The sequence below is a fragment of the Schistocerca gregaria genome, chromosome 1 (assembly GCF_023897955.1).
Source record: "Schistocerca gregaria isolate iqSchGreg1 chromosome 1, iqSchGreg1.2, whole genome shotgun sequence".
Taxonomy (NCBI): domain Eukaryota; kingdom Metazoa; phylum Arthropoda; class Insecta; order Orthoptera; family Acrididae; genus Schistocerca; species Schistocerca gregaria.
Genome location: NC_064920.1, coordinates 1,183,047,455 through 1,183,065,350, shown reverse-complemented (window position 1 = coordinate 1,183,065,350; position 17,896 = coordinate 1,183,047,455). Strand labels below are relative to the sequence as shown.

General features: G+C 44.9%; 1 protein-coding gene across 1 annotated transcript in view; it reads left to right on the top strand.

Annotated features, from left to right (window-relative positions):
* Positions 1-17,896, top strand: part of LOC126316969 (juvenile hormone esterase-like) — an 82,830-nt gene that overhangs the window by 45,703 nt on the left and 19,231 nt on the right. Inside the window, exons 6-8 of the mRNA XM_049993037.1 lie at positions 916-1,091; positions 4,227-4,392; positions 7,515-7,690. Of these exons, the coding sequence (XP_049848994.1) occupies positions 916-1,091; positions 4,227-4,392; positions 7,515-7,690 (518 nt within the window). The remainder of the gene's footprint in view (positions 1-915; positions 1,092-4,226; positions 4,393-7,514; positions 7,691-17,896) is intronic.

The window sequence follows — 17,896 nt, the reverse complement described above, 5'->3', positions numbered from 1 at the left end:
TGACAACCTTTGCTACCCTCTGCGACTAACGCTCAATATCTAGAGTCACTAAACCCCGACCCGCTACAAAGAGAAAAGTGTGTGCAAAGTTTTTCCCGCTCACCTTGACTTCTGAGCAAAAGCAACGACCGTGGGCACCTGCCGTGACTCGACCGTAAGGCAAATCGCGGACAATTCTTTCCCGGGAGAAATTACCGTCTGTGACGGAAATTCCTTTTGTTGAATTTCATGATGAGTACCATAGTTCGTATTTATTGCACACTAAAGGACATGTACTTCCATGAATACATCTAGCACTTGGGCAACAAACATTAGTAACATGTGAACGGACTGCTTCAGTGAAACATGTTCGGCCTTCTCCTTGTGAATTCGCTCGCTGCGTTATTAACAAGCGGCTACGGCGTGACGCGGCGTGCTCCGTCCCGGAATCGAAGCAGCGACCCTCAGGTTCGGCGTTTTCTGGCAGAGTTCATCCTCTATCGAAAAAGAAAAAAAGTGCCTAAATTCATGAAACATGAAGCTATCGAAAAAGGAAAAAGTGCATAAATTCTCATGAAGGATCGAAGTTTTGTCGACGTAACCGACATCCAAGCCAATGCGTCAGACGAGCTGAACAGCATACCAAAGAGGGAGCTTCCTGACAGTTTTACATGTTTGTAGGAACGTTCTGTGCGTTTTACTCAAGTGTGGGGGGAGGGGAGATTATATGGGACACGTGTAACATTAAAACCACCATCGCAACATTTTCATTTTTGTTATTAACCCAACCTCGGAACTTTTTGGATGAACTTGGTACACTTACGATCTACATTCCAGAAAACAATCGACAACCGATATCGAGGATTAAAGCAATGGTGGCAAGGTTTTGGTATACAGTAATAGCAGTGGGCAGCTCAGAAATGCATTGTGTTTCAGGGCTGTTCAGAGCCGTTATATCGCAGAGCGGCTCAGCCCTAGGAGGCGACCACATCGTGGATACCAACCGCGAGATGGCGTTCTGCATCGGCAACGAGCTGGGCTTCCAGACAGAGGACGCTGAGGAGCTGCTGGCGTTCCTGCAGACAGCGGATGCGGAGGCTCTCTACCAAACGGTGAGGCACTGCTAGCTCTCCGCTCAAAATACACAGCTAAATACATTCCATCCCCTCCCCGAATCTCCGCCGTATCCTCATCATTAGGTACTACCCTACACTTCATGATATTTTATTCAAATAACTTATTTACTATCAGCTATTGAAACTAGAGACTCAGGTTCTACTACGAGAAGATATTAAGACAGCTTAATTTCACAAAAAACTAAAAACAATAATTTTATTCATGTTCCTCAGTCGCCACGAACCATCTGCTGTTGTTTCTTTGGTGTTCAGTCCTAACAAGGAAATATTACCAACTGGATCGCACATTTTAAGGAGCGCAAAAATCATGATACCAGCCACAGAAATCGATCCGGGTGAAAATTAACTGCAGCATTCTTTAGAATCCATCATCTCGCCAAGTCACAACTGCTCTAAGAAAACAGTTAACTAGCATATCATCAGTTCCTTTATAAACATTGGCTCTTGGATTCGAAATATTCTTCAGTTATCGGAAACAGATGGGCCTATAATGCCACGAAATTTCAATTCTTTGCACTTTTTATTTATGATCCGTGTAATTTGTCTTCACCAACGATCATCATTACTTTATTATGCTTATCCATTACGGATATTTTAGAACCGTGACTGTATATTGAATGTAAATCAGTTATAAAGAACTAAAAACCAGTCACTTTTTTTAATAATAATGCTTTATTCCATGAACCGGTTTTCGAACCTTTTCAGCTTCATCTTCAGATGGTTTCTGGAGGATCCGAGAAGTTACTGGTAGTAGCATAATGCTGGGTGCTGGGCGCCTATGCTGTCGCAAACCAGCACCCACCATTATGCTACTACCAGTAGTGATGTAACTTCTCGGATCCTCCCGAAACCATCTGAAGATGAACCTGAAAAGGTTCGAAAAGCGGTTCATGGAATAAAGCATTATTATTCAAAAAAAGTGACAGGTTGCAGTTCTTTATAACTTATTTACTATCATCATTACTTCTACGCAGTTGAACGATATAGTCTCTGACACGAAATATCGTCCTTCGAAATTAAATGCATATTATATTTCAAATTTAAACATTCGCTTCACTGAACTATTTACAAATTTGTAACTAAACAATACTTCTGTATCAGTTATCATTTTAGGCCGATTTGCTATCATCAACCCGATTAACAAAATCTAATGGCCCACTTGCGGAAGTTCTTAGAAGTCAAAGATAACTTTTATCTTTTTAGCAGCGCCAAATTGAATTTCGTCTTTAATTGTGTGTTTTCGTAAACTGTTAATACTTTTTCCAGTACCAACAGCAACAAAATTTTCAAGATAAATCAGATCACCGGCAATTTCAACTTAATTATCACAACTTCACAAAAGTTTTATCGGTATACGATACGTACAGTGTCATTAACAAGAAGATCAGATTACAGCTCTTGACACATCAAAATATCAAGACAGACTGAAAAATTTTTCAGTGTAATTTAATCTTTCTCTCTTTTTACATTATTAACAAAAACAGGCAGAGTAATAACTTGACGCTCTTGGCGTCTTCTTCATCCCTCTGGCGGACGAACTGAAGGCAAATATGTCCGGTGGTGTTAATTGCTCTGTCGGATGTGGAGACTGTCGTAGGTTCCAATATCTTGCTGCACCGCTTAAAAAACAACATGAAACATCTTTTCTGGTTGCAAGCGAACAATATAAATTACATAACATAAGATCGTAAGTCACAATTACAAGAAAATATGAATTCGACTTATCATATTTATCATTGCCGCTGGAAAGACCAGTAATGAATGATATGACTGATTATTTCGTATCACGTCTGTACATTTGACATATAGTTTCGCCAGAAATCTGAGTCTAGATGGTTCAAATAGCTCTGAGCACTATGGGACTTAACTTCGGACGTCATCAGGCCCCTATACTTAGAACTACTTAAACCTAACTAACCTAAGGACATCACATACATCCATGCCCGAGGCAGGATTCGAGCCTGCGACCGTAGCAGCAGCGCGGTTCCGGACTGAAGCGCCTAGAAAAGCTCGGCCACAATGGCCGGCTATCTGAGTCTAACCTCACTGTTTTTAACAAGGTGCAGTTTCATTGCGTATCTTAACAGTCTTTCATAATCAGAACTGCTTTCCTTTCGTAGCGATGTTAATAATAGAATGTGATTGATTTCACTCTCTGAAAATAACTACTCGAGTATTAGGAATATAAAACATATCAAATCGAATATGTTAATGATGATATCAGTTTCCAAGGACTTCTTCCTTTGTGTATGTGTGAGCGTGTGTGTGTGTGTGTGTGAGAGAGAGAGAGCGAGAGAGAGAGAGAGAGAGAGAGAGAGAGCCTGTTTGTCTTGCAACCATTATTACTGACAGAATGAGCAGCCTGCAGCCCGCCAGTGGAGTATTTCCAATAACAATGAGACTGCGGTCATTCCACGAGCAGAACGTGCTGTGTTGCAGAGCTGCGGCACGGAGTTCCAGTGGAGTATTTCCAATAACAATGAGACTGCGGTCATTCCACGAGCAGAACGTGCTGTGTTGCAGAGCTGCGGCACAGAGTTCCAGTGGAGTATTTCCAATAGCAATGAGACTGCATTCATTCCACAAGCATAACATGTTGTGTTGCAGAGCTGCGGCACAGAGTTCCAGTGGAGTATTTCCAATAACAATGAGACTGCGGTCATTCTACGAGCAGAACGTGCTGTGTTGCAGGGCTGCGGCACAGAGTTCCAGTGGAGTATTTCCAATAACAATGAGACTGCATTCATTCCACGAGCAGAACGTGCTGTGTTGCAGAGCTGCGGCACAGAGTTCCAGTGGAGTATTTCCAATAGCAATGAGACTGCATTCATTCCACAAGCATAACATGTTGTGTTGCAGAGCTGCGGCACAGAGTTCCAGTGGAGTATTTCCAATAACAATGAGACTGCGGTCATTCTACGAGCAGAACGTGCTGTGTTGCAGGGCTGCGGCACAGAGTTCCAGTGGAGTATTTCCAATAACAATGAGACTGTGCTCATTCCACGAGCAGAACGTGCTGTGTTGCAGAGCTGCGGCACAGAGTTCCAGTGGAGTATTTCCAATAACAATGAGACTGCGGTCATTCCACTAGCAGAACGTGCTGTGTTGCAGAGCTGCGGCACGGAGTTCCAGATAACAGCTGAGCCAGATGTGGAGGGTGCCTTCATGACGGCGGATCACAGCCGGTTGGGAGCGTGGGCGATCGCCGGCAACTTCACACACCTGCCGCTCCTCACAGGCGTCACCACCGGAGAGGGGAAACTGGGCGTCTCGGAAGGTACGTGTAGCCACTTAGGCAAAACAGAAATAATTAATGACAGGAGGGGGGGAGGGGGAACTGATTTGGGTCAGGTACAACATCGCTTCAACATGAGAGTACAGGGTGTTCCAAAAAGAATATATGTATTACAAAGTATTAATTCGTCCAAAATATCGATCCCTGCACCTCGGCTTGGCTATTGGAGTAACGAATGCATTGTCTAGTTTATATTAATAGCCGCTAGATGTCAGCTGTCTTCTGTGATTTGGTTCAGGTACAACTTCGCTTCAACATGAGAGTACAGGGAGTTTCAAAAAGAATATATGTATTACAAAGTATTATTTCGTCCAAAATATCGATCCCTGCACCTCGGCTTGGCTATTGGAGAAACGAATGCATTGTCTATTTTTTATTAATAGCCGCTAGATGTCAGCTGTCTTCTGTTTTGCTTGGTAACCGTCATATGTTTAAAATGGCTACTCCGCAGCAGAAATCATTTTGTGTCTCGGGTTTGCGAAGTGAAATTCCGTGATTACACTGCGAAGATGTTTCAGGTTGAGGTACCAAATTGATGCTCCGAATGGGTGGAACATTCGCAGATGGTATCGATAGTTCCTAGACACAGGATACGTATGTAAAGGGAGGAGTCCGGGCCGCCCTCGTGTTCCTGAAGAAAATGTTGCACGAATTCAAACTGCTTTCCAACGTAGTCCTTCAAAATCAACTCGTCGTGCCAGTCGGGAGTTACAACTGCAGTCGGCCGGTGTGGCCGTGCGGTTCTAGGCGCTTCAGTCTTGAACCGCGTGACCGCTACGCTCGCAGGTTAGAATCCTGCCTCTGGCATAGATGTGTGTGATGTCCTTAGGTTAGTTAGGTTTAATTAGTTCCAAGTCCTAGGCGACTGACGACCTCAGAAATTAAGTCGCATAGTGCTCAAAGCCACTTGAAGCTACAACTGCATACAACAACAATTTGGCGTGTTTTGAGACGTTGCATTGAGGCAGAATTTACACAAAACTGACAGACTTGAATTCATGGCATATATAGGGTTACTTATTGTTATGGGGAAGGATGACGACAGTAAGTCACCTATTTCCGATTTATGGTCTAACACTTCAGGTAGGTGCGTTTATGCTGCTAGTATGAGTAGATTCCGTCAGCTTACTAAAGTAGTAAGATTTGATGACAGAGAGACGCGAAATGAGCGCGGGGATCACGACAAGTTTGCTGCAATACGAGAAGTACCGGTATTTGATGAAATGAATAAATTACTGCCAACATATTATTCTGCTGGGATGCACACTGTTATTGATGAAACTATGTCTTTGTTCCGTGCAGGGGTACCTTCAAGATCTTCATGAAGAAAAAACCTGGGAAGTACGGTACATGTGAACGAATGCTCACAGACTCTTAACACCAGATATGGTGCCGTATCCAGGGAAGAAAAATGATAGTCGACAACAATCAAATCCAGCTGCAACTGCAGTGAAACACCTGGTGTTCCTATTTCTAATTCAGGGCGAAATATCACCACAGACTGGTATTACACTTCAGTTGATTTGGCCAGAGATTTATGGAGGATGATTCTCTCCTGGAAACATTAGAAGCTAATAGGAAGCATATACCCCAAGAACTGAAAGAAATCTCAAGAAGAGAATTACATTCGAGAAATTTGCTTTCAATGATTCTAGTACTGAAAACATCCCAGTCACAATTATTTTGTACATCCCGGGTGAAAAACAGAAAAAATCTTCTGTTTCTATCAACTCAACATTATGACGTTGAAACTGGTATACCTACTGATACTAAGACTTTGCCGGCCGCTGGTGGCCGAGCGGTTCTAGGCAATTCAGTCTGGAATCGCGCGACCGCTACGGTCGCAGGTTCGAATCCTGCCTCGGGCATGGATGTGTGTGATGTCCTTAGGTTAGTTAGATTTAAGTAGTTCTAAGTTCTAGGGGACTGATGACCTGAAATGTTAAGGCCCATAGTGCTCAGAGCCATTTGAACAATTTTTTTTTATACTAAGAAGAAAACAGTCATACATTTACATTATAATGAGACGAGACGCGGCGTTGACACAATCGATCAAATGGTGAGGAAGTTTCCAAATAAGAGTGCTACGAGAAGGTGGCTGCTGTTTTCTACACTCTTGTGTACATAGCAACGTTAAGTGGTTATGCATTGTTTCTGCTCAAACTCCCACAGTGGAATAAGGCAAAATGTGATAAGTGATGTCTTTCTTCAAGAATTGGGTCTACAGTTCAGGGAATTGTGCATTGGAGAAAGGGCTACGAATATTAGATAACTCCATAAGTGTGTGGTTTCTGCCATGGGAGGTATTCTCGGAACATCAAGCAGAAGTTCGCTGCAAAGGAAGCTGGAAGGAGGAAGGGGAAGATGTCATTTGTGTTCTCGTGAAAGCCAATCAAAAATAGTGAAGTATAATAAAGTGAAGAAAAGAAGAATGATCTGCAACAGTTGTAAGAGATACACATCCAGTAAACACAGCAAGAAAACTGGTTCAAATGGTTCAAATGGCTCTGAGCACTATGGGACTCAACTGATGTGGTCATCAGTCCCCTAGAACGTAGAACGACTTAAACCTAACTAACCTAAGGACATCACACACATCTATGCCCGAGGCAGGATTCGAACCTGCGACCGTAGCAGTCGCCAAGAAAACTGTTATATGTTCCAAGAGTGAAGACGTTTCCGAAGAAAGCGATGAATAAGTGATCTCAGAAACTGCGCAATGTTAACTGCTGTAGTTAATCTAAAATATCTGTAATATTTTTGAATAATGATGAAGTGTTCTTCAATAACTCTGTAATGACTTTTACTACCGTAAAGAGTATTACTCAAGAAAATAAGCCTAAATAAACTAAAAAGATAAAAAAGTGAAAAATACAATATATGGGTTTCTGTAGAGAGTGCCAAAAGAAATTTACAGTTTCTAGACCTCTTTATACAATATGTTGTTAAAAAAGGTCTCCAAAGAGTAAAGAACTTTGACTTATAAAATTTTTGTATGAGGAGCAAAAAATACTTTTGAGGTTTAAGTAGTTCTAAGTCTAGGGGAGTGATGACCTCGGATGTCAAGTCCCATAGTGCTTAGAGCCATTTTTTAACCGTTGCAGGTTACATTCCCGATAGTACACTGGCGGAGTTGAACTCAGACTTCGAAGGTGCCATCGACAACATTCTTCGTCTGGGGGACATGGACGAGAAGCTCGCCGTGGCGGACGCCGTCAGACTGTTCTACTTCGGCAACGTGACCACGATCAGCGCGGACGCAGCCATACCCTACTCTGAAGTGAGTCGCTACGCACGACCTGTCGCACGCGGTCCTCGCCTTGTGGGGCTAAAGCCTCCTCGTCTCATTTATAATGTCTCAAACTCGTTATGACCTTCTGGGCTCAACAAAATTTCATGTTTCCCTCTTTGCCTCTGGAAACATCTATTATGCCCTCTAATGCCCCTCATTTATGTTTGTGCCCATACATGACGTATGATGTGTTTGCTCAGTCGTTTTGGACAAGACTTCCGCCGTCTGACCTAGCATGGTGACACAGTGATTAAGGAAGTAGACTCACATTTGGGGAAGAAGATTCAAACCCCATCCAGTTATTCTCATTTATACTTACCATTGTTTGTCTAAATACGTTCAGGTGAGATTCTGTTATTCTGACACTGTCATCCTGAACGTGTGTCAGGTCTGTACCTGTCTTTTTGTAATTAGCGGAATGAATGAGTAGAGAGAGTGGTGGCGTTAAGTGTTGTTAACAGGCGAGTGAAAAAAGGGAAGGTGTAACGAATCCGGTTCTGAAAATATTTAAATATCGAATCTTGACTGGGAATTTTCCTAAATATTGAACTCAGAAATGTAATGTAGTAAAATTTGATGCTTTTAGACTCGGAAGAACTCGTTTTACTGCGAAAGTTACTGTAAAGGTCACGTTCTGATTTAGAAAACGAAACCTAAAAATTATATAAATTGCACAAGTCCCGTGAATACCTTCGAAAAAATGGTCGAACAAGAAACTTCGTGGCAGATTGAAACTGTGCGCCGGATCGAAACTCAAATTCCCGCCTTTCGCGGGCAAGTGCTCTACTAGTTCAGATACCTCAGTACGAATCACGATCCCTCCTCCCAGTTTCATTCCCACCAGTGCCTCTTCTCCTATTGTTCAAACTTCACAGAAAGTCTCCCGAGAAACTCGCTGGACTAGCACTCCTGGAAGAAACGATATTGAGGAGACATGGCTCAGCCACAGCCAGGGGGATGTTCCCAGAATGAAACTTTTACTCTGCAGCGGAGTGTGCGCTGATACGGAACTTCCTAGCAGATTAAAACTGTGTTCCAGACCGAAACTCGAACTCGGGAGCTTATAGTTCTGGAAATGCCCCCACTCTGTACCTAAGCCATGTCTCCCCAATATCCTTTTTTTCCTGGAGTGGTCAGTCACCAAGTTTTGCAGGAGAAGTTCTGTGAAATTTGAAGGTAGGAGATGGGGTACTGGTGGAAGTGAAATTGTTTGGCGGTTTTGTGATTAGTGTTTGGGTAACTCAGCTTTTAAAGCATTTGCCTGCGAAGGGCAAAGGACCCGAGTTCGCGTCTCTGTCCGGCACACAATTTTAAACTCCCAGGAAGTTTCATCTCAGGGCACACTCCAGTGCAGAGTGAAAACTTAATTGTGAGTGATGAAATAGACATGGCGACTGAGACCAAATGTTTCTAAAAGCGAAGTAAGCCTGTTCCACCTCTCTAATAGCCTTTCATCAACAAAGATCAGTCCACAGTTCGGCCCTCTTGGCACAGTCAGATACAAAGAAAGCCAAAAATACTTGGGAGTCACTCTGGACAGAACTTTAACATACAAAGACACCTTTCCAACTTGGCCAAGAAGATACAAACACGAGTGAACCTTGTGATAAAGCTGGCAGTCAGTACGTGGGGAGCAACCACATCAGTCCTCCGAGGAGCAACCCTTGCACTGGTATACTCTGCAGCAGAATACTGTGCACCAGTTTGGTTCCGAAGCGCCCACGTAATGAAAGTAGACGTCCAACTGAACTCAGTTATTTGAGTAGTTAGTGGCACAGTCCGGTCTACTCTTACTTGCTCGCTACCAGTGCTTTCAAACATCTGTCTACCAGACCTCCGTCGAGTGGCTACTCTTTACAACCTCTGTCACCAAGTTTCTGAAAACAACTCGATCCCTCTTCATGATGATTTGCTATCACTGTCCAGGAAACGCCTCAAATCTGGAACACCAGCATATGAAATGGCAGTCCAAATGCTATCCACAGGATTCGAGCAGGACGCAGAGTGGAAACGTGAGTGGCAAGCTACAAGAACTCGAAGCCACGAACTTGTAGACAATCCAACAGTCCCAGTTCCAGGCTTCCACCAACCGAGGGAGGTGTGGGTGCAGTTAAACTGGAGAGGGTAGGTGCAAATACAACATGCACAAGTGGGGCTTTTCAAGTGACAGTGTGTGTGACTGTGGTGACACACAAACAATTAGCCACATTGTGAATGACTGTCCAGTGAGACGTTTCCCTGGTGGCATTGAGAAGCTCCATCAAGCATCCCACGAGGCACTCCGCTGGATCGAGACCATCAACATCCGAGTGCAGTCTGAGCCGTTTTAAAACTTGTGTACTATATATAACTTCACATGTCCATTTTTATTTATATTTCTTCGTTTTGCTAAATGTGTACTACTGTAATTGATGCATACGATAATACACTCCTGGAAATGGAAAAAAGAACACATTGACACCGGTGTGTCAGACCCACCATACTTGCTCCGGACACTGCGAGAGGGCTGTACAAGCAATGATCACACGCACGGCACAGCGGACACACCAGGAACCGCGGTGTTGGCCGTCGAATGGCGCTAGCTGCGCAGCATTTGTGCACCGCCGCCGTCAGTGTCAGCCAGTTTGCCGTGGCATACGGAGCTCCATCGTAGTCTTTAACACTGGTAGCATGCCGCGACAGCGTGGACGTGAACCGTATGTGCAGTTGACGGACTTTGAGCGTGGGCGTATAGTGGGCATGCGGGAGGCCGGGTGGACGTACCGCCGAATTGCTCAACACGTGGGGCGTGAGGTCTCCACAGTACATCGATGTTGTCGGCAGTGGTCGGCGGAAGGTGCACGTGCCCGTCGACCTGGGACCGGACCGCAGCGACGCACGGATGCACCCCAAAACCGTAGGATCCTACGCAGTGCCGTAGGGGACAGCACCGCCACTTCCCAGCAAATTAGGGACACTGTTGCTCCTGGGGTATCGGCGAGGACCATTCGCAACCGTCTCCATGAAGCTGGGCTACGGTCCCGCACACCGTTAGGCCGTCTTCCGCTCACGCCCCAACATCGTGCAGCCCGCCTCCAGTGGTGTCGCGACAGGCTTGAATGGAGGGACGAATGGAGACGTGTCGTCTTCAGCGACGAGAGTCGCTTCTGCCTTGGTGCCAATGATGGTCGTATGCGTGTTTGGCGCCGTGCAGGTGAGCGCCACAATCAGGACTGCATACGACCGAGGTACACAGGGCCAACACCCGGCATCACGGTGTGGGGAGCGATCTCCTACACTGGCCGTACACCCCTGGTGATCGTCGAGGGGACACTGAATAGTGCATGGTACATCCAAACCGTCATCGAACCCATCGTTCTACCATTCCTAGACCGACAAGGGAACTTGCTGTTCCAATAGGACAATGCACGTCCGCATGTATCCCGTGCCACCCAACGTGCTCTAGAAGGTGTAAGTCAACTACCCTGGCCAGCAAGATCTCCGGATCTGTCCCCCATTGAGCATGTTTGGGGACTGGATGAAGCGTCGTCTCACGCGGTCTGCACGTCCAGCACGAACGCTGGTCCAACTGAGGCGCATGGTGGAAATGGCATGGCAAGCCGTTCCACAGGACTACATCCAGCATCTCTACGATCGTCTCCATGGGAGAATAGCAGCCTGCATTGCTGCGAAAGGTGGATATACACTGTACTAGTGCCGACATTGTGCATGCTCTGTTGCCTGTGTCTATGTGCCTGTGGTTCTGTCAGTGTGATCATGTGATGTATCTGACCCCAGGAATGTGTCAATAAAGTTTCCCCTTCCTGGGACAATGAATTCACGATGTTCTTATTTCAATTTCCAGGAGTGTAATAATAATAATCAAACAGATTGTAATATAGGTCATTCATTTCTTTGAGAATGCTCTAGTATGACCAGTTCCAGAACATAAACACAAGGCGGGTTCGAGACCATTTTTTCACACAAGCGACTTATCATTTGGCGCACCCATACCTCTTCTTTCCCTCAGAAGCTTTCAGCCGTGTCAGTTTTCACTGCTAGTTGTGACTCAGACTATATACGAGTGTTGCACTATGGCGCCCCTCTCGAACTGGCACACCAAGTGCCCACTACAAATTGTAATGTGCCCTGTATAGAAATGTTTACAGTTGTGGTTCCTCTGGCGCCCTCTCCGCGCGGCCACCTAAGCGCCCTTTACAAACTGTGATACGTCCTGTACAGAAGTCTTCCAGTTATGGCTCCTCTGGGGTTCCTCTGCGCTTGGCGTCCAAAGCAGTAACTTACGTCTCTTGGGCCTTAAATTGACCCTGCGTAAGCATAATATCCTGTCATTAGGCAAGTGTAAAATTTATATTTACCCATGTGGTTGCACTTCACAAAAATAGGGATTAACCTGCTTTATTTTGGTTGGTCGAAGCCTGGATACTCGCATCTCAACCAAATACAACGTTTAAATTCGTAAAACTATCTAACAAAATCCAATACGGACCTAAGTCCATACATACCCCAAAAGATACGTAAAAGTGCATTCGAGGGATCTTCAGTAAGCACTGTCACTGAACCGTTTTCCTTTCCTTGAGTGCCTACTTCCGCCATCTGTCCGTGCGCCATTGAATTGCTAGGCACTGCAAATTTCACAGCGATAGCTCTGTCAGTCGAAAGTTGAGTGTTGGCACCCTATGAGAGTGGATGTATTCTATGATATGATCTAAACATCTGCATGGCTGATTTAAGTGAACAGTGCTATGCAATAAAGCTTTGTGTTCGCTTGAATAAAAATGCTACGACGATCTGAAGAATGCTTGTGGGGACTCTGCAGTATCTCATCTAGCATGTTTCTGTTGCCATCATGTTTTCAAAAAAAAAAAAAGGCGGGGAGAGGTGGGGTGCACTTGTTTTTGCCACAACAGAAACAACAATCAACACAACAGATGACGTTATTTATGATGACTGAAGACTCACTGTGATACAGCTTGCACACATTCATGGATATCAGATGGGAGCACTCACTCAGTTTTAAAAGAACATATGCAAATGTCTCTAGTGTGTGCACACGATGGGTACTGCGATTAGTTACTCCACAACAGACGCAGACTCGCGTCTATCTTTGCCTATATTGGAAGCAATGTGATAAGGAAGAGGATGGTGCTTGGTGGCAAAACATCATCACTCTTCCAGAATGAGATTTTCACTCTGCAGAGGAGAGTGCGCTGATATGAAACTTCCTGGCAGATCAAAACTGTGTGCCCGACCGAGGCTCGAACTCGGGACCTTTGCCTTTCGCGGGCAAGTGCTCTACCATCTGAGATACTGAAGCACGGCTCACGGTCGGTCCTCACAGCTATACTTTTGCCAGTACCTCGGCTCCTACCTTCCAAACTTTACAGAAGCTCTCCTGCGAACCATGCAGAACTAGCACTCCTTAAAGAAAGGATACTGCGGAGACATGGCTTAGCCACAGCCTGGGGGATGTTTCGAGAATGAGATTTTCACTCTGCAGCGGAGTGTGCGCTGATATGAAACTTCCTGGCAGATTAAAACTGTGTGCCAGGGAGTTTCATATCAGCGCACACTCCGCTGCAGAGTAAAAATCTCATTCTGGAAACAACCTCCAGTCTGTGGCTAAGCCATGTCTCCGCAATATCCTTTCTTTCGGGGTTGCTAGTTCTGCAAGTTTCGCAGGAGAGCTTCTGTAAAGTTTGGAAGGTAGGAGACGAGGTACTGGCAGAAGTAAGGTTTTGAGAACGGGGAGTGAGTCGTGCTTGTAGCTCAGTTGGTAGAGCACTTGCCCGCGAAAGGAAAAGGTCCAGAGTTCGAGTCTCGGTCCGGCACACAGTTTTAATGTGCCAGGAAGTTTCATCATCACTGTTGATGAAACGTGTTTGTACTGTTACGACCCAAAGATGAAGCAGATAACCACAGAATGGGTGCAACATGTCTACCCCCACCGCAAAGAGCACGAGTGCAGAAGTCGGCCAATAAGGCTATGGTCAAGCAGTCACTGCAGATTACTGTAAGAACGTCCCGAAGTGTCTGCTGAACGATCGCATTTCTAAAACATGAAGGAACCTCATAGGGTGATGGAAGCTTCATCACGACAGTTACAGGTTTCATGTTAGTAACGCTGTTATAGAGCTCCTGACATAAAAACGCATCCCGCATCTTTATCGTACCCTTCCGCCTTATAGTCCCGAGCTGCCTCCGTGTGACCATTTTCTTAACTGCAATGAAAAGCCAAAGAAACGGATAATATCGTGTATGGGCCACGCGAGCATGCAGAAGTGCAGCAACACGACGTGGCATGGACTCGACTAATGTCTAAAGTAGTGATGGAGGAACGGACACTATGAATCCTGCAGGGCTGTCCATAAATCCGTTAAGATTACGACTGAGTGGAGATCTCTTCTGAACAGCACCTTGCACGGCGTCCAAGATATGCTGAATAATATTCATGTCTGGGGAGTTTGGTGGCGGACGGAAGTGTTTAAACTCAGTAGAGTGTTCCTGGAGCCACTCTGTAGCAATTCTGGACGTGTGGGGTGTCACATTGACCTGCTGGAATTGCCCAAGTCCGTCGGAGTGCACAATAGACATGAATGGATGCAAGTGATCAGACAAGATGCTTGCGTACGTGTCACCTGTCCGAGTCGTATCTAGACGTATCAGGGGTGCCATATCCCTCCAACTGCACACGCCCCACACCATTACAGAGCCTCCACCATCTTGAACAGTCCCCTGCTGACGTGCAGGGAGGCCATGATGTCTAGTGGCTCTGATTGGGGCACGTGCTGGCGCTACCCAGTACTGAATTTCCACAGTCCCAGTGAATATACAGGTGTGTAATGCCAATCATTTGTGTAGAGTCGTGTCCCTGATCGGTGGAATTAATTTCATTGCGATAACGTCTCTCAGTTTTGACGTTTCATTTTTTCCAAACAGTAGTGTAGTAAGGAGGTTCAACAGGATGTTACTTGCATTTGTGACGCAGAGATGAAGAAGCTTGCTCAGAGTAGACTAGCGTGGACAACTACATCAAAACAGTCTTTGTACTGAAGACCAGAACAACACCTAACAACTAATGGACGTTTTCGGTAAATAGAGAGCGCTTGATTGAGTTTTCAGCTTCGTAATTGAAACCCAGCTACCACTCAGAGTGAAACTAAGGGAAAGAGAAGGCAATAATACTGACTAAATAAATTGTAAACAATCATTTTTCCCGTTATTGAGACTGTATATGCTCTTGTGCTTGACAATGACTTAGCCAGCTTGAAACCGAGTGGTGACAACATCTTCATCATCAGTATTTAGCTAGCAAGGAGAGCAGAGGTTTTGACGTAAAATTCCTTTCAACGTTCTTTGGAGCAGTGCCTATGATTAATTTGCAGACCACTCCAGTGTGCCATATTCAGTGAGGGATTTTGATGTAAGGACTGGCATCCGACCTCCGGTATACATACCTGTAACGTAATGCGTGCAAAGAGACGAAAAGGTCCCATACTGCTTGGCTATACGATCGGCAGTCGATCACTGGAATCTTCCACAAACACCAGATATCTAGGAATATCTGTCAAGCTGGAACACTCAAACAAATCTGAGAAAGGCAGATGTTGGACTGAGATCTCCAGGAAGGAAGGGCAGCGATCACTCATGAAGAATCTGAATTTTATTGCAGATCGATTTCAGCCGTAAAATAGTCATCATCAGTGCATAAAACACCTAATGTGGTCACACCGACGTAATGCTCAGGCGCGTGTAAACCACAGTTTGAATACATAAACACACATTGCAATCATTACAAAATATACAGCTATTGGGACCAAAGTGGTCGATATCGTAACATAAAACAGTGGACGGAGTCTAATACAAACGTTTTATATTAGATTTCAAAAAAATTGTTCAAATGGCTCTGAGCACTATGGGACTTAACATTGGAGGTCATCAGTCCCCTAGAACTTAGAACTACTTAAACATAACTTACCTAAGGACATCACACACGTCCATACCCGAGGCAGGATTCGAACCTGCGACCGCAGTGGTCGCGGTTCCAGACTGGAGCGCCTAGAACCGCGCGGCCACTCCGGCCGGCTATTAGATTTCGACAACTTTGGTTCCATTAGTTCTGTCTTTTGTTATGACTGCTATATGTATTTCTGTATTCAAATTGTGGTCTACCTGCTCCTGAACTTTATGTCAATGTGTCCACACTATGTGCTTTATGCACTGATGATGACTATTCTATAGTTGAAGTAGATCTTCAATAACATTCAGATTCTTCACGATTGATCGCTGTTCCTTCTTCCTGAAACGGTCTGTTCACAACGGGAACTTATGAAATCCAACATGAATAAGACCAGGATTTATCGTAAGAATTCTGAAGAAGTGTAACTTTTGCACGGAAGACGTCGTTTGTAGATTGTACTTCACCGACAGAGGCGATAGTTTACAAAACCTTCATTGGACAAAGTGTCGAGTTCTGCTTGTCTTTATGGGTCCCGTAAGAGGTTAGATTATCGAAGCAGAAAGTTCAATGAAGAGCTGCTTGCTTCGTGAGCAGATTGTTTATTGAAATCAAGAGCGTCGAGTTGCTCCTCGAACTCCAGTCTGATACATTACAAGAATAACGGCATGCTTCACTAGAATCAATGTGACTAATGATTATATGGATCCTTACTCTCAAAATGCCAACGCCCTTGCGCAGTGGTAGTCCCGGTTCGAGCCAGTCCACAGAAGTTAAGCGCTGTCGGGCTGGGATAGCACTTGGATGGGTGACCATCCGGTCTGCTGAGCGCTGTTGGCGAGCGGGATGCACGCAACCCTTGTGAGGCAAACTGAGGAGCTACTTGACTGAGAAGTAGCGGCCCCGATCCCGTAATCTGACATACGGCCGGGAGATCGATGTACTGGACACAAGCCCCTCCATCTCCGCATCCAGTGACGCCTGTGGCCTCCGGTCGGTACCATTGGGCCTTCATGCCCCTTTTCGGGCTGAGTTAAGCTTTGCCCTCAAAATTCGAAGACCCATGTTTTCAAAGGAGCCCAGATGCATATCGCTTTCACCAAGTTGTAACTCCCGTAATGCCCACGAAGGCAAAAGCAGACAAATTCGGGCGAATACAGTGGGGTACAGATCATATTTCTTCTCGTGCACCATCCGTGAACTGAATGTAATGGTGGGGGGGGGGGGGTGATTCTGGCCTTCCTTCTGCCGCTGGGGGATGATTCTGGCCTAACGTGTACCCTTCCTCTGCCGCTCACCGTTTAGTGACTATCGGAGTACAAATGTAGGTGAAGATGGTGGTTGATGCTGTTTGCCATTATTCGTCCATCACATACGTTCGTTAGGACTGACAGAACTACTAATGCTATTGGAGGGGATTACATTATGTGCTGGCACTATGTTGTGCCGTCTACCTCCTAGCTTCATAACCAATAACAACAAACACTGCAGTACACTGTGCACGCGTTTATCAGTGTCAACTGTACCATGCCAATTACAGTCAAGAGATCTGACACGCAAGATGCGTATAAACTAGATGTGTATAAACTAGGAAAGCTAGCACGGGGCAACGGACTACACGAGTACATAAATTTATAAACTCTTTTTTGATCTTATTAGTTTTATACAGGCCAAGGAATTATTTCGCTGCTCTATAGTGTACCGACAAACTTAACCACTGGAAAGTTGTTAATAAATTCATATAACATACTATAACACTAACTGTACATTACTTACGGAATCACGTTTGATGCACAATACATGGTGGTACATTGTTCGTCACCGGGCCAAATATCTCACGAAATAAGTGTCAAACGAAAAAACTATAAAGAACGAAACTTGTCTAGCTTGAAGGGGGAAACCAGTTAGCGCAATGGTTAGCCCGCTAGATGGCGCTGCCATAGGTCAGATATCAACTGCGGTTTTGTTTTTGTTTTTAAGTAGGATCCCCGATTTTTTATTACTAATTCGTGTAGTACGCAAAGTATGAATGTTTTAGTTGGACCACTTTTTTCATTTTGTGATAGATGACACTGTAATAGTCACAAACATATCGCTCACAATTTTAGAAGAAAAGTTGGTAACAGGTAGGTTTTTTTTAAAATTAAAATACAGAACGTACGTAGGTATGAACATTTTATTTCGGTTGTTCCAAAGTGATACTTGTACCTTTGTGAACTTATCATTTCTGAGAACGC